At 37.1% G+C, this 24,617-nt stretch overlaps 1 protein-coding gene and 1 non-coding gene across 4 annotated transcripts in view; both read left to right on the top strand.

The window, feature by feature from the left end:
* Positions 1-24,617, top strand: part of LOC119064359 (cytochrome P450 20A1) — a 76,653-nt gene that overhangs the window by 37,975 nt on the left and 14,061 nt on the right. For all 3 annotated transcript variants that reach the window (XM_037166012.2, XM_037166011.2, XM_037166013.2), the window contains exons 6-11: positions 459-537; positions 3,664-3,779; positions 4,659-4,713; positions 10,967-11,087; positions 17,157-17,268; positions 21,630-21,694. In XM_037166012.2, coding sequence (XP_037021907.2) covers positions 459-537; positions 3,664-3,779; positions 4,659-4,713; positions 10,967-11,087; positions 17,157-17,268; positions 21,630-21,694 — 548 coding nt within the window. The remainder of the gene's footprint in view (positions 1-458; positions 538-3,663; positions 3,780-4,658; positions 4,714-10,966; positions 11,088-17,156; positions 17,269-21,629; positions 21,695-24,617) is intronic.
* LOC119064399 (small nucleolar RNA SNORD78) lies at positions 17,362-17,423 on the top strand. The gene has a single exon (XR_005085397.1). It is a non-coding gene; the product is annotated as a small nucleolar RNA SNORD78 (small nucleolar RNA).

Raw genomic sequence — 24,617 nt, 5'->3', positions numbered from 1 at the left:
GGAAGCCTTTTCTGTTGTTTGCTGTCTTCAAATTTTAGACTACTTTTAACCTTTTTCTGGATCTCAGTCTTATCAATATCCCAGGTGAAGTAAAAGTTGGAATTTCCAATGAATTTCCCTATGCATTTATTTATCCACTAGTACCATTATAATAAAAAATTGAGAATTGACTCTACTGCCATATTCTTTTACTCCCCATACATACACCTTTTAGAGAAAAGGAACTTTTGACTTTTCAGTTATAATTAGTTTGAAAATGTCTTGACTGAAATTGTTAAAATATATTTGCTCTATTTTCAGAGACCATGGAATAAATGATTATGTAGCTAATTTAAAAGGGAGAGCTTAATTATCAGTTTGGTTAGTCAGACAGGAGTTTCTTAATTATTAGCTTAGATTGCTTGGGATTGTTTAGAAAATCTCCTTATTAGATAATAGGTATGTCTTCCTATTTTCAGGTTTGGTCAGAGATTGGAAAAGGGTTTCTAGATGGATCACTTGATAAAAGTACAACTCGGAAAAAACAATATGAAGATGGTAAGTTTTGCCACTTTTAATTTTTAGTTAGAACAAAAAGATATGTGCTCTTTTTTGTCATGTATTTGTTTCTCTCTTTGTTTTTTTCTACATTTCCTGTAATGAAAGTTCTTCTTAGACAAAAAAGGAAAAGGCAGTGAATTAGTAAATGAAACTCCAGCACACTGCAGAATGAGAACTCGGTAGAGTTGGCATAGCCTGTAGGATTCATGGAAAGCACAGCCCTGGGAAGGCAATTTGATGACCCGTGTTGAGTTGTAAACGATGGCTGAAGTTACCCAGAAGAAAAATATTCCCTCAGTATTTCTGTTCCTACTATTTCTGCAAGTAGAAAACCAGAAAGAGTCTAAATGTCCAACAATATAGGAACTGCTAAGGAAATAATATCACCATGATTCAATATTTTGTAGATATTTGTAAAGAATGTAGCAACATAGAAGATTCTTACCATTATAATACTGAGTGAAAATATTTTCAAAATTGTTTGGCATTGATTAAAACTTTGTAAACTCTACACAGAAAAATAGCGATTTTAGTTTAAGACGGCTTCCCAATTATTCTCTCCTTTGTTATTTTATTCTATGTATTTGTCAGTAGTTTAATGAATGTAATGCTTTAATACCTTTATTCTGAGCTGCTTCATTTTGTTTTTTAGAAGTAGGCTGGGTAAATTAAAATACATAAAATACATTGAAGTAATACATTGAATTATTTCCCATATATAATAGTATTGCTTCCCAGGATTCTCTTCCTCAGTTATTTCAACAAATATTTCTTCGGGCCCATATGTGCTAGGCATTCTTCTCTGTATAGAAGACAACAGTCCCTGTCCTCACGGGGCATACCATTCTGGTGATTCCCTTGATGTCCAGCGTAAGTCCAGCAAAGCCAATTTAACTGACACATTTTAAGCTATCTGTTTTTTTGTTACCATTCTGATTATCTTTAAAAAAAAAAAGATTTATTTACTTTTAGAGAGAGGGGAATGGGGGAGAAGGAGAGGGAGCAAAACATCGATTGGTTGCCTCTTGCACACACCCCCAGCAGGGACATGGCCCACAACCCAGGCATGTGCCCCAAGTGGGAATGGAACCGGCAACCCTTCGGTTTGCAGGCCAGTACTCATTCCACTGAGCTGCACCAGCCAGGGCCCATTCTGACTATCTTCATGGATGCATTTAGAGTAATTCCCTTAATAACAATCGTAGTTCACAAAAATTGGTTCAATTACTATGACTAAAAATTAGTAATTTATAATTTTCTATTTTAAATAAAATTATAAAACAAATAAAAAATTTCTGTTCTTGTGGCAGTACATTCTACTGGGAAGAGGCAGGTGATAATCAAAATAGTAAACTGAATAGTATGTTAAAATATGAAAAGTGCTGTGGAGAATATTAAATCAGGAGGGTGAGTAGGGGGTGCGAGAATTGGGGAGACTGCAGTTTTAAATAAGGTTATTAGAAATGGCCTCACCAAGATTAGGTGACTTTTGAGCAAATACTTCTAAGAGATAAGGCAACAAGTCAGTGCAGAGCATGTGGATATCCTCATGTCCAAGGGAAAGATAGTCCATGTAGAGGAAAAGTAACTACAAAGTCCTCGAGGTGGGATTCTCCCTGATGCATTTGAAGTATAACAGGTTATGGCTGGAGTCAAGTGAATCAGAGAGGAGAAGGAGATGAGGCCAGAAAGACTGGGGAGAGGGACAGATTTTGTCTGGTTGATAGATCATTGTGTGAATTGGTTGTTACTATGAGATAGAAGCCACCGTAAGGTTTTGAACAAAGCTGTGATCTGCGTTATGTTTTCAAAGGATCACTCTGGCTGCTGTGGTAGATCATAGGTGTCCAGAGCAGAAGTGGGAAGACTACTTATGGAGCCGTTACAGTGAACCAAGCAACAGGAATAATGTGGTAGGGACTAGGTGACAGGCAGCAGAAAACATAGAACGAAAAAAAAAGTAGAGTAAAATAATTCTGTATTCTGAAGATAGAGCCACCAGCACTGGCTGAAAGATTAGATGTGTGGTATAAGAGGGAGTGAGACACCAAGGTTCTATACCTGAGTACTGGAAAATAAAGTCTTGGGGTTAATATAGGACAGACTAGGAAGATCCAACTTTGGGGAGAAAGATTAGGAATTCGGTATTGGATATGTATGTTTAATATGCTTCAGGCATCCAAGTGGAGATGCTGAGATGGTTATAAAATATATGAGTCTGGAGTTCAGGGGGAAAGAGGTCCTGGCTGGAGATAATAAACTTGGGAGTATTAACTACAGAAATTGTATTTAAAGCCTTGAGACTGGTGATCACTAGTCTAATGAATGTACATAGAAAAAGAGAAGTGGTCCAAACACTGAGTCCTGACCTTGGACCTTCTGTTGTGAAACAATTCTAGAGATGAGAGGGAATCAACAAAGGATACCATGAATGAACAGGTAGTAAGGTGGGGGCAAAGTGTGCAGTCAGGAGAGTGTTGAAATCTGGAAGCTAAATGAGAAAATGTTTCCTGGAGAGTCAGCGACCAACATCATCAAATGCTGTGATAGGGCAAGTAAGATGGGGACTGAGAAATGACCTTTGGATCATTTTGTTGATTGTTGGGTATCAGTTATTTATTCTGTATCTTTTAAATTATAGAAATTTACTTTTATGCTTAATTCACATCTGTTTCTGTCCCTAAATGAGTGATGCCTGATTTCAGAGAAGAATGAAGTTAAGAGGATAAAATTTGGAAAGAAGGTGGATAATATCAGGGGAGAGTAATATGTGTGTGGAGGCCCTGAAGGTGCTGGTATTGTTCTACTTCTTTGCCTGGGTGGTGACATCATAAGTGTTTGCTTTACAATTACTTCTTAGACTGTATATATATATATATATATATATATATATATATATATATATATCTCTATATACTTTTTTGTACATACACAGAAGTTAGTAAAAAGAAGGAAATGAAAGTAGATGAATTTAAACATAAATTAGCTTTTTAAAAAGTTATTGTTTACTATTTTACCTTTGAAATTTGATTCTGCAGTGGTAGCATTGTACAGAAATATTTTAAAAGTTTAATTTTTATACATGTTTATATTCTAAAATCTTTTTTGTTTTTCTACTCTAAGCCCTTATGCAACTGGAATCTATTTTGAAGAAAATCATAAAAGAACGAAAAGGAAGGAACTTCAGTCAATATATTTTCATTGACTCCTTAGTACAGGGGAACCTTAATGACCAACAGGTAAAATAATTGTCAAATATTTATCAAATAAAAGATAATCACACATATATAGAGTGTGTTTTTTTATCAATTTAACTCAAAATTCCTTCAAAATTCAATGGCTTTCTTTTCTTTAATGTACATTATTCATAAACAATGTAAGTATTTAGTCTCCTATTATTTAGCTCTTTGAAGCAGCTGTACATTATTTAGTATTTGGGTAAGCAAATATTGAGCCCAAATTCTCTGATCATAAAATAGGAGGACTTCTGTAGGTCTTCATCGACTAAGCTGCTCTGCCCATGTGACCAGCTGTGGCAGCATGGCTTGTACTAGTGCGTGTCTGTTTCCCCACAGCACACCCCTGTGCGGTGTGGTCAGGCAACGGAGAGTAAACCTGTTATTGCCACACTCTTTTATAGTAGGAATCCTCAGCCCCATTCTACATGTGAACGTCTTTGTAGACAGAAGTGGTTTCCTGGTGTGTGTGTGAGTGCAGAGATTGAATCCTGGACAGTGAGTGGCAGGCTCTTCCCACTGTTCCTGAGGCTTCACTGCTGCACCAGGCCAAGCCAGAAAGACAGGACTGAGCCAGTTTGTTTGCAGAAATGTATCATGAGCCAGTAATATTATTGATAAATATTTACCAAAAGAAAAAAGATAATGTAATTTTTTTTTTTTTTTTAGCGTCCCCTCCGGCTGGCCTGGACTCGTGCTTCACCGCCGGCAGTACTGTAATTTAGTTGGTGTTTACATTATATAGATTTTTTTAAGTGAAACTAACAAATAACATACTTTTTCTTCTTTCCTTGACTCTCAATTCCATACTCTAGGTTATTTTAGTAGGGGATACAGGCCACCTTGCATTTCATACTTTCTAAACTTAGTTTTGCTTTCTAGATCCTAGAAGACAGCATGATATTTTCTCTGGCCAGTTGCATAATAACTGCAAAATGTAAGTATAACTTGAATTCCTTCTTGAGAAAGAGTATAAAATATACTAAGGTAAAGCTCTTCTGAAATAAAGGGAACACAGTTTGTAAATTTTTATGATTTCCATTCCCTCTTTTTAACTCTTGTTTGAAAGGCTTCATTCACACAGATACTTTTTTCTTTTTTTAACCTCAGGTGTTCTGTGCCACCTCTGAGCATTGCCATAAAATTTTTGACACAGTTTGTGGATTGTGAATTCTAGTTAGTGCTTTTAAAATGAACTGTTAGTGACACCTTTCCAACCAAGCAATGAGCTTTTCAATTTCTGCTGAGACAGTTCACTTTGACTCCAATTGAGTCCGCTATTATTAAGGTCTGCCAACAGAAGAGATAGGCCACAGAGACTATGATTTAAAAGAACTCTTTTGTTGGTATTGGAGGTAATTTTTATTTAAAAATCTAAAATGTGTGATATGTTACTTAGTTTCCTTACTGGTTTTGAGTTTAGCAGAGTTACCATTCATTCATACAGTATTTACAGAAATTTATGTGTATCTATAAAAATATACTAAAGGAATACCAAAGAAAGTATTAAAACATCAGTTTAAAATCTAAAAAATGTATGTTCACCTGAAGGATTTCATTTACAGATATTTCTGTTGAAGGAAATTTTCTTAAAAACAATGATTATGAATGTAAAATTTCTGTAAATTTTTCTTGTTGTAAATTTTTAAAAAATATATTATTTATTTACTTTTAAAGAGAGGGAAAGGGAGGAAAAAAGAGAGTGAGAGAAACATCAATGTGCAAGAGATAAACCTATCGGTTGCCTTTCATATGCCCCCAGCAGGGGACCTGGCCCACAACCCAGGCATGTGCCCTGACTGGGAATCAACCCAGTGACCTTTCACTTCGCAGGCTGGTGCTCAATCCACTGAGCCACACCAGCCAGGGCTTGTTGTAAAATTTTTGACAGAGATGTCCAGATATTATAAATTAAATGGAATTTCAGTAAACATGTGTCAAACATAATGTATCAAATCTTTTTTTTAAATGCTTAACTTGTTTTAAAACTTTATTTATTACATTAAAATGTATTTTTGATAAAGACCTTCAAAAAAATCTGAATCAGTCATGCTCTAGATAACACAAAAGGTAACCATTTTCCAAGGTTGAGTCAATATTTTAATCTAATTTGCTGTTTTCAGGGGAACTTTTCAGAGTATCATTATTTCTTTGCATGTTGATTGGTTATTTTTTGTCATCTCTGAAGTTTTTGAGAGGTAAGATAGGTAGGAAACCTTAATTAAAGTTCCTCCCCCACCGCTAATTAGCCTTGAACAAGGTACTTACCTCTGCATTTTCTCCTTTTCTAAAATAAGGATTTAGCTGAAGATAACCTCCATGGTATCTTCCAGCAGGACAATTGTATCTTAGTTTAATAGTGTAATTAAAGAACGTTCAGTGGCTTAAAATAACAATTTAAAGTTATCCCCAGTCATACTTTATTTTTAATAGAGTTCTACAAAAGAACCAGTGTTTGAGATTTTTAAAAATATATTTTATTGATTATGCTATTACAGTTGTTCCATTTCCATCTCTCCCTTTATTCCCCTCTGTCCTGCACCCCTCTTCCACCAGCATTGCCCCCCTTAGTTCTTGTTCATGGGTCATACATATAAGTTCTTTGTTTTCTGCATTTCCTATACTATTTTTAACATCCCCCTGTCTATTTTGTACCTATCATTTGTGCTTCTTGTTCCCCTATACCTTTCCCCCATTACCTCCTCCTCTTCCAAGCTGATAACCCCCAATGTGATCTCCATTTCTGTTAGGCTGTTCCTGTTCTAGTTGTTTAATTAGTTTTTGTTTTAGTTTTTGTTCAGTTATTGATAGTTGTGAGTTTGTTGTCATTTTATGGTTCATAGTTTTGATCATCTACTTTTTCTTAGGTAAGTCCTTTTAACATTTCATATAATAAGGGCTTAGTGATGATGAACTCCTTTAACTTTACCTTATCTGGAAAGAATTTTATCTGCCCTTCCATTCTAAATGATAGGTTTTCTGGACAGAGTAATCTTGGATGAAGGTCCTTTCCTTTCATGACTTGAAATACTTCTTTCCAGCCCCTTCTGGCCTACAAATCCCTTTTGAGAAATCAGCTGCTAGTTTTATGGGAACTCCTTTGTAGGTAACTGTCCTTTTTTTTTTTTGCTGCTTTTAAGATTCTCCTCTTATCTTTAATCTTGGCTAATGTAATTATGATGTACCTTGGTGTGTACTTCCCTAGGTCCAACTTCTTTGGGACTCTCTCAGCTTCCTGGACTTCCTAGAAGTCTATTTTCTGTGCCAGATTAGGGAAGTTTTCCTTCATTATATTTTCAAATAAGTTTTCAATTTGTTGTTCTTCCTCTTCTCTTTCTGGTACCCCTATGATTCAGATGTTGGAACATTTAAAGATGTCCTGGAGGTTTCTAAGCCTCTCCTCATTTTTCTGAATTCTTGTTTCTTCATTTTGTTCTGGTTGGATGTTTATTTCTTCCTTCTGCTCCAAATCATTGACTTGAGCCCTGGTTTCCTTCTCTTCACTGTTGGTTCCCTGTATATTTTTCTTTATTTCACTTTGCATAGCCTTCACTTTTTCCTCTATTTTGTGACCATACTCAACCATTTCTGTGAGCATCCTGATTACCAGAGTTTTGAACTGTGCATCTGATAGGTTGGCTATCTCTTTGTTGTTTATTTGTATTTTTTCTAGAGCTTTTATCTGTTTTTTCATTTGGGCCATATTTTTTTTTGTCTGGGCACACCTATTATGTTGTAAGTGGTGGAGCCTTAGGTGTTTGGCAGGGCAGGGCACCCACATTGCTGCGTGGTGGTGCTGTATGTGGGAAAGGGGTCTGAGAGGGAACAATGGCACTTGCTCATCTTTCTGTCAGCTTTCAGTCATTCCCCCACTACCCACTAGCAAATTGGGCCCTTCTGGTGCTAATTCCCAGGTGGGTGTGTTTGTGGTCATTCTTGGACCCTGTGGGTCTCTCCAACAAACTCTCCTGTGGGGCTGGGAGTCTCTCCCTCCACTGCAACTACCACAGGTCTTTACCACCGGAGATTTTGATGCTTTATTTCCCCCATACTGGAACCCTAGGCTATGCAGTCTGTCTAGCTCCTCTGTTATTCCTCCCGGTTATCTGTCTGCAAATGTGGGACCACCCAGTCTGCCAACCATTACCTTGCTCCTTCAGTCTGCCAGCTGCTGCCTTGCCACATATTCTCTCCACCCTGGGTGCCCATCTCCACCCCTCCTACCTGTCTGAATGAATGTTTCTTCTTCAACCCCTTGGTTGTCAGACCTCCATACAGTTTGATTTGGGGGCAGTTCTGGTTTTTTTTTTGTTTTTAAATTTGTTGTTGTCCTTCTTTTGGTTGTGCAAGGAGGCAAAGTATATGTACCTAAGCCTCCATCTTGGCTGGAAGTTCCCAGTGTTTGAGATTATTAAGCTTACTCTTCATTAATTTTAAGTGATTATTTGGTCAAGCAGGTATACAAATACCTACTATATTCAAATCTTTGTGTTTCCTCTTTCAGTATTGTATACATTGCCTATATATACATTTGTATAGTCTCTGTACTTGTTTTCATGTCACTTTTTTCTTTTTAAAATCATTTTTGTTTTTCAGTTAAAGTTGACAGGCATTATTATATTAGTTTCAGGTATATACCCTAGTAATTAGATATGACATAACTTACTAAGTGATTGTTTTGATAAATCTTAAACCCATCTGATACCATACATAGTTATTAGAATATTATTGACTGTGTTTCCTATGCTGTTCTTTACATCCCTGTGACTATTCTGAGACAACCAATTGTTCTTAATCCCTTCTACTTTTTCATCTACCCCCCAACCCCTTTTCCTTCTGGCAGTTGTCAAAATGTTCTCGCCCCTTGAGTCTGTTTCTGTTTTATTTGTTCATTTAACAAAAATTGTGCAGTTCACTAAAAAGCCATATTAAAGAAACATGTAGGAAAAAGTTAAGGACATGTAGTTACTCATCATGTGCCTTTGTTGAACTCTAGATGTCAGTAAATCATCAAAATAATTGAGAACCAGGAAGCTATTGATTGTATTAATAATATTTAATGTAGACTGTGAATTATATCTTTAGGAATTGGATAATACGTGAGTTAGGTAAATATTTAAAAAATTTAACTTTGAGCCCTCACTGGTGTGGTTCAATGGATTGAGTGCCGGACTGAAAAGCAAAGGGTCTCCAGTTTGATTCCTAGTTGGGGCACATGCCTGGGTTGCAGGCCAGGTCCCCAGTAGAGGGCGTATGAGAGGCAACCAGGTATTGATGTTTCTGTCCTCTTTCTCCCTCCCTTCCTTTCTCTCTAAAAATAAATCAAATATTTTAAAAAAATCTTCTATCTGTGAAATTGTCAAGGAAAAAAATTAACTTTGAGACAAATTTACATCAGCCCTTATTAGCTCAGGAAGGAGATTATAAGCAGAGGTAGAAATTAGTAAACATTTTTTAAAGTACTTGACATAGAAAAAGTACCTGCAGATAGTCATCTCAAGCATAATCTAGGGAAAGATGTACTACTGTATTTTGCCATGTATAATGCACTCACATGTATACTGTGTACCCGCGATTTTGGCCCAAAGTTTTAGGAAAAAAATCTCTTGTTTTAATTTTAAAGTTTATATTTACCTTTTTTTTTAGAGAGAGGGGAAGGGAGGGAGAAAGAGAGGGAGAGAAACATCAGTGTGTAGCTAACTCTATTGAGGAGCTGGCCTGCAACCCAGACATGTGTCCTTACTGGGAATCAAAACGGAGACCCTTTGGTTTGCATTATGGCACTCAATTCACTGAGTCACACCAGCCAGAGGTTGTTTTAATTTTAATTCAATTATTTATTATATTTATAAACAAAACTCATTATCATATTTCATTATTATTTTGCACACAAATATCATTATTGCTTTCTAGATTTGTATTTTTAACATATAAGCATAAATGAAAGAATTAAAAACATTTATATAGATACAGAATTAGTACTACTTATGTATAATGTGCTCCTTTATTTTTCCCTCAAAAATTTGGGGAAAAAAGGGTGCATGATACATGGTAAAATATTATATACATGTGGATGGTTTAATTCTTTGAATAGTTGCAATTCCATTGGATTGCTAAAGGACATGTAACTACTTTATTTTCTCTCTTTTAAGCTTATCATGTAATTTTCTTACCTTTTCATTTCCATAGTGAATATAATCCATAAGCAGTTTTAATCAAAAGTAAACCATAAGCTGGTGACTTTGCATTTTGTTATTTATCAAAATAATTGTGGTATTTGTTATAAGTACAGATGCTTAGATCCTACCTTAAACCCAATAAATCAGGATCTTTAGATGTGAGATTGTTCCATCAACCAACTTCCAGGTGATTTTTGAGAACCACTGTCCTAAGCAATGGAACCAGTTCCAGTCACTGAGCCAGTGTATCTACCATTACAAGTAAAAATTTAAAACATTGATTTGTAGGTAAATCTCCTGCCACTTTGATTCGTATGAATCATTTTCTTTGGGCTCCTGAGTGATCTGATAACTCAGTTTTTGATTTTATAAGATTGAGTGAACTAGACAATCCATCAAAGTTATCAACATTCCCCCAGATGTGAAGTATATTTATCATTACTATTTTATCCAGGTATAATGCCTTAAGTTGCTTCAATTACTTGCCATTTTAAGAAATAAATCTTCCAGCCCTGGCCAGGTGGCTCAGGTGGTTGGCATGTTGTCCCGTACAGAGAAGGAGTGGAGTGCAAATTTGATTCCCCATCAAGGCACATACTTAGGTTGAGGGTCCATCCCTGGTTGGGGCGTGTATGGGAGGCAATCGATCGATGTTTCTCTCTCACATCAGTGTTGCTCTCTCTCTTCCTTCCTCTTTCTATAAAAAATATAAACATATCCTTAGGTGAGGATTAAGAAAGAGAGAGGGGAAAGGAGTGAGGGCAGGGATATAGAGAAACCAAGGAAGAAGGAATCTTCTAGACTGTACCATCTTTTTGGGGGGTGTTCTGTAAATATTTTTGTTCTCATCAATGAAATATAAATCTTGTGAACACTTTGTTTTATTCTTTGGTAGCCTTTATCTTTTGTATCAGAAAAAAAGGAAATAAGAAAACACAAGTTTTTCTCTTGTTCTGTACCCAAACCATGAATTAGCTATTTTCATTGTTATTAATATAAATTTTCACTTAGTGTGCACCTGGGCAATCTGTTTTTTAACCACCTCTGAAGAAGTACAGAAAAAACTGTGTGAAGAGATAGACCAAGTTTTGGGGAAGGATCCTGTTACCCCAGAGAAAATTGAGCAGCTCAGGTAAGAATACAAGAAAAACAAAAGAAAATCATTAAAAGGTACATTTGAACTGGTTTGACTGTGTCATTTAAAACTAATGCTAATATCTAGGAAAGCTATACAACCATATAGGACTTAAAACATTTACTTAAGATTTTAATAGATAACTTAATTCACTTTTTAGAACCATATGGTAGTTCTGGGAAAGCCTCACATTAGCCTGTGTAAAACAGTATCAGTGATGCTATGTAAGTGGAACATTCACACCTTGATGGCGGGAATGGCATGTGGTACAGTCCTGTAGGAACACAGTGTGGCAGGAATGTGTGAAGGTAAACATACACCTGCCATATGATATGACCCAGCAATTTTATTCCTATGTATCATCCAAGAGAAATAAAAACAAATGGTCACACAAACCTGTATGCAAATGTGAACAGCAATATTATTTCTAACAGCAAAAAAACTGGAAGCAGTCCAGGTATTTATCAACTGGTGAATAAACAAATTGTATTATAGTAGTGAAAAAGGAAGTCTGAGCCCTGGCCAGGTAGTTCAGTTGATTAGAGGAAGGGGCCCCAACCCCTGGGCCATGAGTGCGGCTCGCCTGAGCTTGACCTCCTGTCTCCCCCCACCTTCCACCCCATCTTCCACAAAACTGGTCCCTGGTGCCAAAAAGGTTGAGGTCTGCTGGGTTAGAGCATTCTCCCAATACGCCAGAGTTTGCAGGTTCAATCTGGTCAGGGCACGTACAAGAATCAACCAACGAATGCATAAATAAGTGGAAGAATAAATCAATGTTTCTCTCTCTTTCTCCCTTCCTCTCTCTCTCTAAAATAATAAATTTTAAAAAAGAAGTGTAAATGTTTCACTTGTCAAACATGTAATTATTAAAGCAGGGAAATCAATTGTTGGGACACTTTACTGTCTTAGACTGATGGGAGGTTTGGATAAAATGAAACCTAGTGTTGCCATTTCATGTCAGTGTTTGACAACGTGAGAAGTGGATTTCATCAGATGAAGAACAGCCTTACAGACACTATGTCGAAGCACATGCCTTCAGTGAGCTTTTGTCCTCCTGAGGATGCAGTATTGATGTTAACCAAACCTCTCACTCACCACTGATGCAAGGTCTTGTCCCTTGAGGTGGCCACTGTCTTGCGCTGGCCCCTGCAGATGGTTCTCACCCTCTGCATGAGGCATTGACTGCATTCCTTTAGTGGGTTTTATTACTATGAAGAAAAATTTATTTCTGCCACATGATTTGACATTAAAAATTATTAAAGGAGCCCTGGCTATGTAGCTCAGTTGGTTAGAGTGTCATCCAGATACACCAAGGTTGCAGGTTTGATCCCCAGTCAGGGGCCAAACAAGTAGCAACCAGTGAGTGTATAAATAAGTAAAACAACAAATCAATGTTTCTCTCTCTCCTCCTCACCCTCTCTAAAATCAATCAATAAAATTTTTTTTACCCTGGCTGGTGTAGCTCAGTGGATTGAGCGCGGGCCTGTGAACCACAGGATCACGGTTCAATTCCCAGTCAGGGCATATGCCTGGGTTGTGGGCCAGTTCCCAGCAGGGGGCTCACCAGAGGCAACCATACACTGATGTTTCTCTCCCTCTCTCCTTCCCCTCTAGAGATAAATAAACAAAATCTTTAAAAAAACTTTTTTAAATAAAAGATTTAAAAAATCTGTTTAAAAGAACCAAAGCCACAACAACAAAAAAAAAACCCAGTGTGTTTTGTGTCTGTCATTTTTATGCTTGGGACCTGTTTTATTAGTTTTGGAACTATTACAAGACTTCTGATAAACATGTTGAATGTTGACGGAACAGACTCTTGGCAAATGTGGAAAACCAATTACAGAAAACATCGCTGCCAGGGCTCAAGAAACACCAGGGGAGGCACAGAGAAGCCTGCCCTCCCCTCCTCTAACTGCCGAAAACAGACGGAGGGGTCACCTTGAAGAAATGTATGACTTACATTGTTGTCTTATTTTTATATTTATAGGCAAAAGGCCATAAAATAATACTTCTCCATTAAATCTACTTATAATGTAGTTGAGTACAACATAGAATTACTTTTCTTAAATGATGTAAGGAAAATAATGTTTTTAAAATAAAAAACAGAGTGTTATCAATACACACAACAACATGGAAAATCTCGTGCTAAGAGGAAGAAGTCAGACACAGAGATTGCCTACACTGTGATTCTGTTTGGGTGAGATGATAGAAGAGGCAGAACTTGTGACAGAAAGCAGATCAGTGCTTCTCGGGGGCAAGGAATGCAGAGGGGTCAACTACAAAGGGGCACGAGTAAAGGTTCAGGATGAGGGAGTGTTCTTCTATGTCTTTCTTGTTTAGTGGTTACACAATTGTGTGCAATTACTAAGAAGTATAAAATATACAGCTAAAATAAATGAATTTTTAAAGACTTCACATATATGTGAAACCAGAAACTAACAATGCTGTATGTCAACTATAATTTAAAAATAAAAATTATTTTGAAGTACTAGATGACTTTTAAAAAAAATTTTACTTATTTTTAAAGAGAGGGATAGGGAAGGAGAAAGAGAGTGAGAAAAATATTAATGTGGTTGCCTCTTGCATGCCTCCTACGGGGGACCTGGCCTGCAACCCAGGCATGTGCCCTGACTGGGAATTGAACCAGTGACTCTTTGGTTTACAGGCTGGCACTCGATCCACCGATCCCCACCAGCCAGGGCTAAAATATAGATGACTTTTTATATGTAAGTAATATTTGAAAAGATTTTTTAAAATAGCAGCTGTGACTGCTTAGCAAATTGGAGCCTGAGACTGGGTAACAAGCAACCCTAATTTGGAGCATCTTTCAACTACAAAAAATGAAGATCGGGATATAGCCATTGGAAAAAACTTGAAGCCATGGGTTTCATGGGAGGCTTCTGTTGCAAATTTTTCAAAAGGTTGGAAGTGTTGTTTATTATATTAATATAACTACCTTTAATTTTAAAAGTAGTACATAGTTGTTCTTTGAAATTTTTATAATACAGAATTGTATGAAGTAGAAGGTGTAGAAGGTACATTATTTGTTCTTTAAAAAAAATTTATTTAATCCACACCCAAGAATGTGTTTATTGACTTTGGAGAAAGAGGAAGCTAGAGAAAGAGAGAGAAAAAGATCGATACGAGAATGAGAAATTGATTGGTTGCCTCCCGTATGCACCCTGACCTGGGATCGAACCCACAGCCTAGATATGTGCCCTGACCAGGGATCGATCCCACAACTTTTTGGTGGACAGGACCATGCTCCAACCAAATGAGCCACCCAGCCAAAGCAGAGGTACATGTACCCTTAGGGATAAAAATTGTTAACTATTTTACTACTTTTCCAGATTTTTCTGTGCATATACACATATATATTTGCAACAAAAAATTTAAAAACATTACCAAAAATATGTAATATATAACTCTCTTGTGAATTCCATTTTTCCTAAATATTTTATGGACAGTATTCGTATAAGTAGTAATTCCAGCACAACCAGTCAATGATCTAGTTTTGTTGATTCTACTTTCTAAACAACTTTTAGTGGGAAGTTTATTTTAGTTCTTTCCGTTGTGCCCGTTTTATTCAGACCACAATCATCTTGTCTGGGATACTTCAACAGTTTTGCATCTTGCTCCCTTCCAGTTCATTTCTCCAAATTGCTACTGGAGCCTGTGACTGTATACTGTTATCACTTCAGGTGCTTTAAAAATACAGATAACCTGGGAGCAATCCCAAACCAATAATTTGTAGCATCGGAGGTTTTCAAAAGCTTCCCAGATGATTCTACTATGTAGCCAAAGTTGAGAGTCACTATGCTGGAGTAATCTTTATATATCTGGGAGTCACATCTGATTAGATAACTTTCCAGCTTAAAACCCTTCAGTGACTTCTGGTTGCCATTAAGATAATCTTAAACTAACATAGCTTATGAGGCAGGCATTTCAACAGCTAAGCTTTGCATTCTTCTCCTATTTTATTTCTTCTTACTCATGCCTGTTCATAGCCTTGGATTCAGCTCTACTGAAATTCTTTTGTTTCTCCAAATACTCTTATATCTTCTGGCTTTGGCAAACTATTTCTTTGTCTAGATTCTCTTTTCCTCCCTTTTTTTCTGCAGGTCTCAGTCTAAGTGTTTATTTTTCTGCATAGTTCTTTCTCTAGTTAGGTGCTCCTTCCATGTGGTTCCTACTAGAACTTTCTGTATTGTAACAGTTACTGTGCTTTGGTAATTGTTTGTCCTTGATTTTCTTGCTTTTCTCCCCTCCCTGTCAACTAGACTTTGACTTCCTTTGAGGGTATCTGTCTTGTTCATTGCCGTGGCTGAGTATCTAACACAGTGGTCCTAATGTAGTACATACTTAATAAATATTTGTTCAATGAGTAAAGGAAGAATATTTCCTGTTTGGTTTTTGTTGTTTTTAGATATTATAAACAATCAGTATTCCTATGCTTGCATCTTTGCTAACATTTCTACCGTATTTTGCCATGTATAATGCACACTTTTTTGGCCGAATTTTTTAGGGAAAAATAAGTATGCACATTATACATGGGTCTGATTACATACCATGGGTATAATAATCCTGTGTATAACGCACACAGAACGTGGCTATGTATTATACATGGGAGCACATTATACACAACAAAATACAGTAATTGTTTCTATTAATAAATAATAATGAGGTTGTTATTTAAGGATATATGCAATACTATAATTCCTCATTTTTTAATCTGTAAAATTAAAATAATAAGATCTATGAGGTTCTTTTAAGGATTAAAAAAGATACTGCATGGAAACTGACAGAACTGGCTTATGGCAAGATTTCAATATATTTTAGTTTTATTCTTCACTTGTGATGCATACTTAGTATTTTTATACTATAAATCGCCAAATTACCCTTCAGAAAGATTATACCAATTTATATTTCTAAATATGAATGTATTGCATACATTCACTATGTATGTATTTTTTCCCATTTAAAAAAAGATTTTATTTATTTATTTTTAGAAAGGAGAAGGTAAGGAGAAAGAGAGGGAGAGAAACAACCCAGGCATGTGCCCCGGCTGGGAATCGAACCAGCTACCCTTTGGTTCAGAGGCCCACGCTCAATCTACTGAGCCACACCAGCCAGGGCTTTTTCCCCATTTTTTATTAAATATGGGGAAGTGTTGTCTATTGTCATTCTTTTTCATCTTTCTTAATCCAGCAAGTAAAAACAATGCTTTGATTGGCAGTCTTTCCATTGTTAGTGAGGTTGAGTATCATTTCGTATGTTTGTAGGCCATTTGTATTATTTTGTTAATTGCTTTTTCTCTGTCCATATATCTGTTGGAATGTTTGATTATTTTAATTATGGGTTTTTAAAGAGCTTTGCTACATTAAATATTTATTGTAAATATTTTTTCTAGTTGTTTTTTAATTTTACATATGATTGCAAAATATATTTTTTATAATTCCATAATCAGATTGTCTGTATTTTTCTTTGTTTTCTATCATTGTATCAATATTTATATAATTTTTGATTAGAAGAGTCCTTTATAAAAATTTTTACTAAATCCCATATTAAAAATAAAGGACTTTTCTACTCAAAAATTATATAAATGTTGTTTTGAGTTTTCTTCTAGTGCTTTTTAAAAAAGATTTCATTTATTTATTTTAGGCAGAGTGGAAGGGAGGGAGAAAGAAAGGGAGAGAAACATCAGTGTGTGGGGGCCTTCCGTGTACCCCACACTGGGGACCTGACCTGGTCCACAACCCAGGCATGTACCCTGGTTGGGAATCGAACCAGCCACACTTTGGTTCATAGGCCAGCACTCAATCCACTGAGCCACACCAGCCAGGGCTCTTCTGGTACTTTTAAAGATGTTTTTATTTGTTTAAATCTTTACTCAGCTAGACTTAATGTACTTCTAATGTATAGCATATCTTCAAACAAGAAAGAATTATCATGTGACTGTTTCAAATTAGGAAGGTTACGAAAGTTGTTGAATAACATTTTGCAATGTACGTACCTTTCAAATGGCTTCTCCCAAAGTAAATCTTCAAATAAAATTTTTTTAAACAGATATTGTCGGCAGGTACTTTGTGAAACTGTTCGAACTGCCAAACTGACTCCAGTTTCTGCCCGGCTTCAAGTAACTGAAGGAAAGATTGACAAATTTGTTATTCCTAGAGAGGTAGGAAACATTTGATATACTTAACTCATTCAGTTATTCTCTTCAATTTATTTAGTCTATATTTTTAAATTTTATTTTTTAAAGTGTCCAGTATTGTAATGTTGATCATGTGTCTGACCTGAAATGAGCATGTAGACAAATTTAACACTGAAAAAAAAATAAATAAAATAAAGTGTCCAGTGAATGCTACCTATTATTAAATCTAAGACACAGTCATTTTATTTTTAAATACATATTATTAATTATGCTATTACAGTTGTCCCATTTTCTCCTCCACTATATTCCCTTCAGCTTCGTATCCCCCTCCCACCAGGATTCCCTACCTTAGTTCATGTCAGTGGTTTATACACAGAATTTCTTTGGCTTCTCCATTTCCCATACTGTTCTTAACCTTCCTGTGTCTATTTTGTACCTACCCATTATGCTGCTTATTACCCTGTACCTTTTCCCCATTATCCCCCCTCTTCCAAGCTGATAATCCCCATGTGATCTCCATTTCCTGTTCTAGTTGTTTGATTAGTTTTTGTTTTTGTTTTAGTTCAGTTGTTGATAGTTGCGAGTTTGTTGTCATTTTACTGTTCATAGTTTTGATTATCTACTTTTTCTTAGGTAATTCCCTTTAACATTTCATATAATAAGGGCTTAGTGATGATGAAATCCTTTAACTTGACCTTATCTAGGAAGCACTTTATCTGTCCTTTTATTCTAAATGAAAGCTTTGCTGGATAGAGTAATCTTGGATGTAGGTCCTTGCCTTTCATGACTTGGAATACTTCTTTCTAGCCTCTTTTTTCCTGTAAGATTTCTTTTGAGAAATCAGCTGATAGTTTTATGGAAACTCCTTTGTAGGTAACCCTCTTCTTCTCTCTTGCCGCTTCTAGAATTCTCTCCTTCATTTTAATCTTGGCTAATGTAATTATGATATAGCTTGGTGTGTTCTTCCTTGTGTCCACCTTCTTTGGGACTCTCTGAGCTTCCTGGACTTCCTAGAAGTCTATTTTCTTTGCCAGATTAGGGAAGTTCTCCTTTATTATGTTTTCAAATAAGTTTTTAATTTGTTGTTCTTCCTCTTTTCCTTCTGGCACCCCTCTGATTCGGATGTTGGAATGTTTAAAGTTGTCCTGGAGGCTCCTAAGCCTCTCCTCATTTTTCTGAATTCTTGTTTCTTCATTCTGTTCTGGTTGGATGTTTATTTTTTCCTTCTGCTCCAAATCGTTGATTTGAGTCCTGGTTTCCTTCCCTTCACTGTTGGTTCTCTGTATATTTTTCTTTATTTCACTTTGCATAACCTTCACTTTTGCCTCTATTTTACGACCATACTCAACCATTTCTGTGAGCATTCTCATTTCCAGTATTTTGAACTCTGCATCTGATAGGTTGGGCATCTCTTCATCACTTAGTTGTATTTTTTCTAGAATTTTGATCTGTTCTTTCATTTGGGCCATATTATTTTGTCTCGGTGCACCTGTTATGTATTAAGGGGCGGAGCTTTAGGTATTTGCCAGAGTGGAGCAAACCACATTGATGTGCTGTGGTGCTGTAAGTGGGGGAGGGGTTTGAGAGCAAACAATGCCACTTGCTCAGCTCTCTGCCACTTTTCAGTCACTTCCTCTGCTACCCGCTAGCAAATTGGGCCTTTCTGGTGCTGATTCCCAGGTGAGTGGTTTTGTATACTTTCTAGGACCCTGTGGATCTCTCCAGTGAACTTTCCTGTGAGGCTGGGAGTATCTCCTGCTGTCTCAACCCCCACAGATATTTTTTAGTCAAAGGTTTTGAGGCTTTCTTTCCCTGCACTGGAGCCCATGGTCTGTCGCATTCCCTAGTTGTTCCTCTCAATTTATCTGCATGCACATGTGGGACTGCCTGCTCCACCAGCCCCAGCCTCACCCACTCTGCCAGCTGCTGCCTTCCCCGCCCTGGTCCTACAGCCACAGCCTTGCAGCAAGTCCTCTCCACCCCGGCTGCCTGTCTCCACCCCTCATACTGGTCTAGATGGATGTTTCTTTAACTTTTTGATTGTCGGACTTCCATACAGTTTGATTTTTCTGGCAGTTTTTGTTTCTTTTTTCAAATTTGTTGTTGTCCTTATTTTGGTTGTGTGAGGAGGCAAAGAAAAACAATAATTTTAAATGACAAAATAATATACAAGGTCTGTTTAGAAGTATCCAGGTATATAATATGAAAAATAAGAGACATTTACTGAAGAAGACACAAGAAGGATTGTACAATAGGATAATGATGCCTCTGTCCCCTTCAGAGTAGGCACCTTGGGACTTCACACAGTTCTCCCAATCTCCATCAGCTTCTCTGTTGTATTTTGCTGAATTTCACTGATGGTCTGAAATCTCTTCCCTTTTAAAGGTGATTAATTTTGGAAAAAAACAGAAGTTGCAGGGTGCCAGATCTGGGGTGTTCTGGGGCTGAGTCACCTGGGTGATTTGATGTTTAGCTAAAAAACTCTGCATGAGATGTGATGCATGAGCAGGTGTGTTTTCATGATGAAGCTGCCAATCACCAGTAGCCCACAGTCGCAGCTTTCTGAATTATCCAAATAGTTTCCTTGGAGGAATGTTCAAGCTTAATGCAAAATTTGATGCAGATTTGTTTCTCTACTTGCTTGATTATTCTGAATGCGATTGCCACACAGTACACGTGTTCACTCAATGGTGTCTGCTGCCTCCACCGACTAGTACAGTGAAGTCATCATTGTTCATTCATGCTCATCCCAGTCCACTCCCCTTGGCTGCCAGGTTATATCAATGTTGTGCAAACCATTCTTGTTACTATATTTTGCCATGTTTAATGTGCACCCATGTTTTTGGCCAAACTTTCAAGAAAAAAAAACCTTTGTTTTAATTTTTTAATTCAATTATTTATTTATTTATATTTAGAAACAAAACCAGTTATCATATTCCAGGGTATTGTTTTGCATATGGATATCGTTATTGCTTTCTAGAGTTACACTTTTAACACATAAGCATAAATAAATGAATTAAAAATATTTATATAGATTTGGAATTAGTACTATCCATGTATAATGTGCATTCTTATTTTTCCCTAAAAAATTTGGGCAAAAAGTACACATTATACATGGCAAAATATGGTATATTAATAATGGCTGGACTTTTTTTAGACATACCTCTTATGCTTGTTTTAATGTTCAATATAAAGGAAAACCCCCTTTCCCATGCGTACTGCTCTTAATAATTTAGTGTTGCCCTGGCTGGTGTGGCTTAGTGGATTGAGTGCTGGCCTGTGAACCAAAACATCACAGGTTTGATTCCTGGTCAGGGCACGTGCCTGAGTTGTGGGCCAGGTCCCCAGTTGGGCCTTTAAGAGGCAACCAATTGATGTACCTCTCTCACATATCAATATTTTCCCCCTTTCTTTCTCTCTCTTTTCCCATCTATCTAAAATAAATAAATAAAATCTTTAAAAAATAGTTTAGTGTAAAAGCAAACTAAGCAAACAACTAGAACAGGAACAGAACCACAGAAATGAAGATCACCTGGAGGGTTAGCAACAGGGGAGTGGGAGAGGAGGGGAGGGAATGGTAGGTAGAAAATAGATAGGGAGAGAGTAAGAATAATATAGGAAATGTAGAAGCTAGGGAACTTGTATGTATGACCCATGGACATGAACTAAAGGGGGCGAATTGTGGGGAAGGGTGTGTGCAGGGTAGAGGGGAATGAAGGGGGGAAATGGGACAACTGTAATGGCATAATCAATAAAATATATTTAAAAAATAAATAAATTATCATCTAATAGGCATTTTTTATTTTTATCAATAATGTGTGAACTTTCTCTCCATATCCTCACCACTAGCTTTATGAACCTTATTACATGTTTTGTGAAGTTTATATAAAACTGTCTTATGATTTTAATTTGCTACTCCCTAATCATTGGAGAGATCGAGCAGCTTTTTATATCTGTATTACCAGTTTGTATTTTTTCTTTTTTCCTTTGTGAATTATCTGCTTCTAAGTCACTATTCTTTCTAGTGAACTTATAGGTCTTTTTACATATTACACATACTGTCAGTTATATGGCAAATATTTTTCTTGATATTATTTACTCTTACTGATGTTTATGGTATGTTTTGTTTTGTTTTAACTAGATGCAGTTTTTTAAATTTTTGTGTAGTTTATTCTGCTATTACTTTATGGCTTTTGTGATATGCTCACAGATGCCTTCCCCACTACAAGATTACCAAAATAATAAGCCTCTGTCTTCTTTTATTATTTTATATTTTTACTTTGTATATATTTTTATATGAAATGAGCGTTTAGGATGAGCTGACTTTCTGGAGTCATTTTGTGTCTGTGAGGCCTTCACTAACTAGAGTACTTATTGTTTTGCAGACCCTTGTTCTTTACGCCCTTGGTGTGGTACTTCAGGACCCCAGTACTTGGCCATCACCATACAAGTATGAAATATCCATCACTGTCATTGTGATTATTGATTCTTATGTGTTTTATGTTTTGCATTCCTTTTCTAAGTTTTGAGGAGAAAGTTTAATATGTGTCAAAGGTACAGTTGTATCTTCCCTTTAAATCTTCTCACTCCTTTTTCTATGAACCTGCTGTCTGCTCCTCTTTGTCTCTCTTATTACTGCTTCTAACCCAAGGTCTGTTTAACTACCTGATCTCTACAACTACTTTTTAATTTTAGTGGAATTTTGGAATTCTTTTTTTGGGAGGGTTAAATAGATATAACTTACATAGTTTCTTTGTTTTCCTACTATTGGTTTCAATTATTAAGTGCTTTAATCAAATTCATACAGTAGGTTTTGTGTGTATAAGTGTTGTGTGTGAGAATGGCAAGGAGGGAAAAAAATTGAAGAACAGAGCTGCTTTTGTTTGCCTCCTAGGTAAGCATCTAGTAACATCTTAGGGACATGGATTAAGATGTACTGTCCTGGAAGAAGGTTATGCATTGAGTTGATTAAGGGTAGGACAGCCACGTATAATGCAGGGGGCAGGGCTAGTGGCGTGGCTGAGGTGCTAGAAACCTACTTCTGGAGGATAAGCATGGGACCTATTAAGTGTGCCTGTCATTTTAGCTTTTAATATTGTAATGATAGTAAAGGAAGTCTATTCATAAATGAAATAGCAATCCTTCAAAATATGTTATAAGTGAAAATTGAGTATATTTATATTGCAGGTAGCTTTTATAGCACAATTAAAGATAGGCATTTGTGGATCAGAAAATTTAGGTTGCAAGTTGAAAAATCTGAAAAGAATATATGTTAAAATGTGGAAATCATTTTTAGGAACCAAATGTAATCAAATTTAGAACGTATTAGTAATTATGTTGTATGATATGGAAAAGCTTTCTGAAGTTAGGTACCTCCTTTCCCATCCCTTTTAGAAGATCTAGAGTTTCATTCTTATCAGCACTTTGAGATGATCCTGAGAGACAATTCACACTAACAAAAATGTACATGGGACTGAGATAGACCTTGTGGAGACAACTAATTACAGTTTAAATATATTTGTCACACAGAGGAGAATGAAGAGATTGACTTTTTTACTAAACTTAATGCTCCTGAGGGCAGCGTAGGTGTTGCATATCTTTTTACGGCTGAGTGGTATTCTCTTGTATGTATGCACCAGGGTTTGTTCATCCTTTCACCCACTGAAGGGCGTGTGGGTTCTTTCTAGGATTTTGCTATTCAGAATGAAATTTCTATGATTATTCATGTGCAGATTTTATGTGAACACAGGGTTTCATTTCTTTGGGGTGCAAACAGAGGCAACCCATTGATGTTTCTCTCCCTCTCTTTCTCCCTCCCTTCCCCTCTGTCTAAAAATAAATAAATAAAATCTTTAAAAAACCAAATAAACTAAAATTCTCAACTGAAAAGAATGAAGGCAACGTGAGAAACCTCTCAGAGTGGACTGGGACAAGGTGGTGACGTGCACAGCAGGCTCCTGAGTCTCTTCCCCCTGACACACTGGATGTACAGCTGTGCACAAGCAGTTCCTTCTTAGAGAAATCCACAAAGTAGCTGAGTGACTTCTATACAGTGGACAAGTGAGAAAATGCCCTCATTGAAACACGTAGGAAAAGCTAAGACAAATCTTGCCATAAATCCCACCATAGTACAGGGCCATACAATTAGTCAGCAACCCTCAATTCCCAGCTTTTTCCTGAGGAAAAGGGTTTGGACCGTACATTTAGTGCCCCAACTTTGAAGACTCTCGCCTCTGAGAGATGGGCTCCCAAAACACCTGGCTCTGAAAGCTGTCGGTATTGTGTGGGAGTGCCACAGGACTGTAGCAAACAGCAGCAGTTCTTAGTGAAGGCACGATGAAAGCACTCACCGAGCTGTGCCCCAGGTTCGGTGCAGAGAGAAAAGGCGAAAACATCCATGCCAGTCTTTCTTTCCCTGGAAGAAGGTTGACTGCATACTTTACAAGCTGCTGCCTGAGAGTCCAGCTTCTAATTAGCACACATCTAATTACTGGCTGTGATCTCTGAGCTGGAAGGAGCCAGTGGGCAGCTTCTTCCCCTGGCTCACTCCAACAGCAAAACTGAGTCACCAGCGTCTCCTTTGTGTGCACATCTAGTTCCCCAGCTTTTCCAGCTGCTATCTGAGGGTCATGCCACAAATCACTTAGCTCTGATAGCTACTGACTGGGGCTTGTGTTCATGAGTCTCACAGGACTATAGCAAACAAAGAAGCAGTGTTAACATGCATGCAGGTACTTGCAGTGTCTCGCCCCCAAGGTTCATGCAGAAGGAACAGGCAAAAATGGCCATCTCCCCCGTCTTTCTCTGGAGGAGATTAGACTGCATACCTCACAAGCTGCTGGCTGAGGGTCTGGCCTCTAATCACTACACATCTAGGTGCTAACTGTCATCTTCCCTCATGCTTGAAATAGCTGATGGGCACTTCTGCTGTCTTCTTGCTACAACAATAAAGCCAACTTGCCAATATCTCCAAGAAGGAACTTGTCCGCACATCTAGCAGTTCAGCTTTTACGGATAGGCCTTTATTACTAGCTAGTTAGCCAGTGGGACTTGGCATTCATAAGTCCCACAAGACTATATAGCAAAGAAAGAAACCATTTTTAAATGGGTACAGGAGCACCCCTGTGGCTATACCCCTGAGTCCCACACAGAGAAAACAGACAAAAATTCCTATATCCCAATTTCTCCTTGGAAGAAGTTTGGCTACATACTCTCTCAGCTGCTGTCTGATGGTCCAGAATCAGTCTGCATCTAGGTGCTGACTGTGGCCCTCTTCATTTAGACACAGACAGGACTTGGTGTGCCCTCAACTACTGGGAGCTACTACAAAATGAAGACAGCAACTTGAATAATCACAGAAGTTTGACAGGCAG

The sequence above is a fragment of the Artibeus jamaicensis genome, unplaced genomic scaffold (genome assembly GCF_021234435.1).
Source record: "Artibeus jamaicensis isolate MK-2021 breed Jamaican fruit bat unplaced genomic scaffold, CSHL_Jam_final contig_1015, whole genome shotgun sequence".
In the NCBI taxonomy this organism is placed as follows: domain Eukaryota; kingdom Metazoa; phylum Chordata; class Mammalia; order Chiroptera; family Phyllostomidae; genus Artibeus; species Artibeus jamaicensis.
The sequence above is the reverse complement of the archived record's forward strand: the minus strand, read 5'-3'. Positions and strand labels throughout refer to the sequence as shown.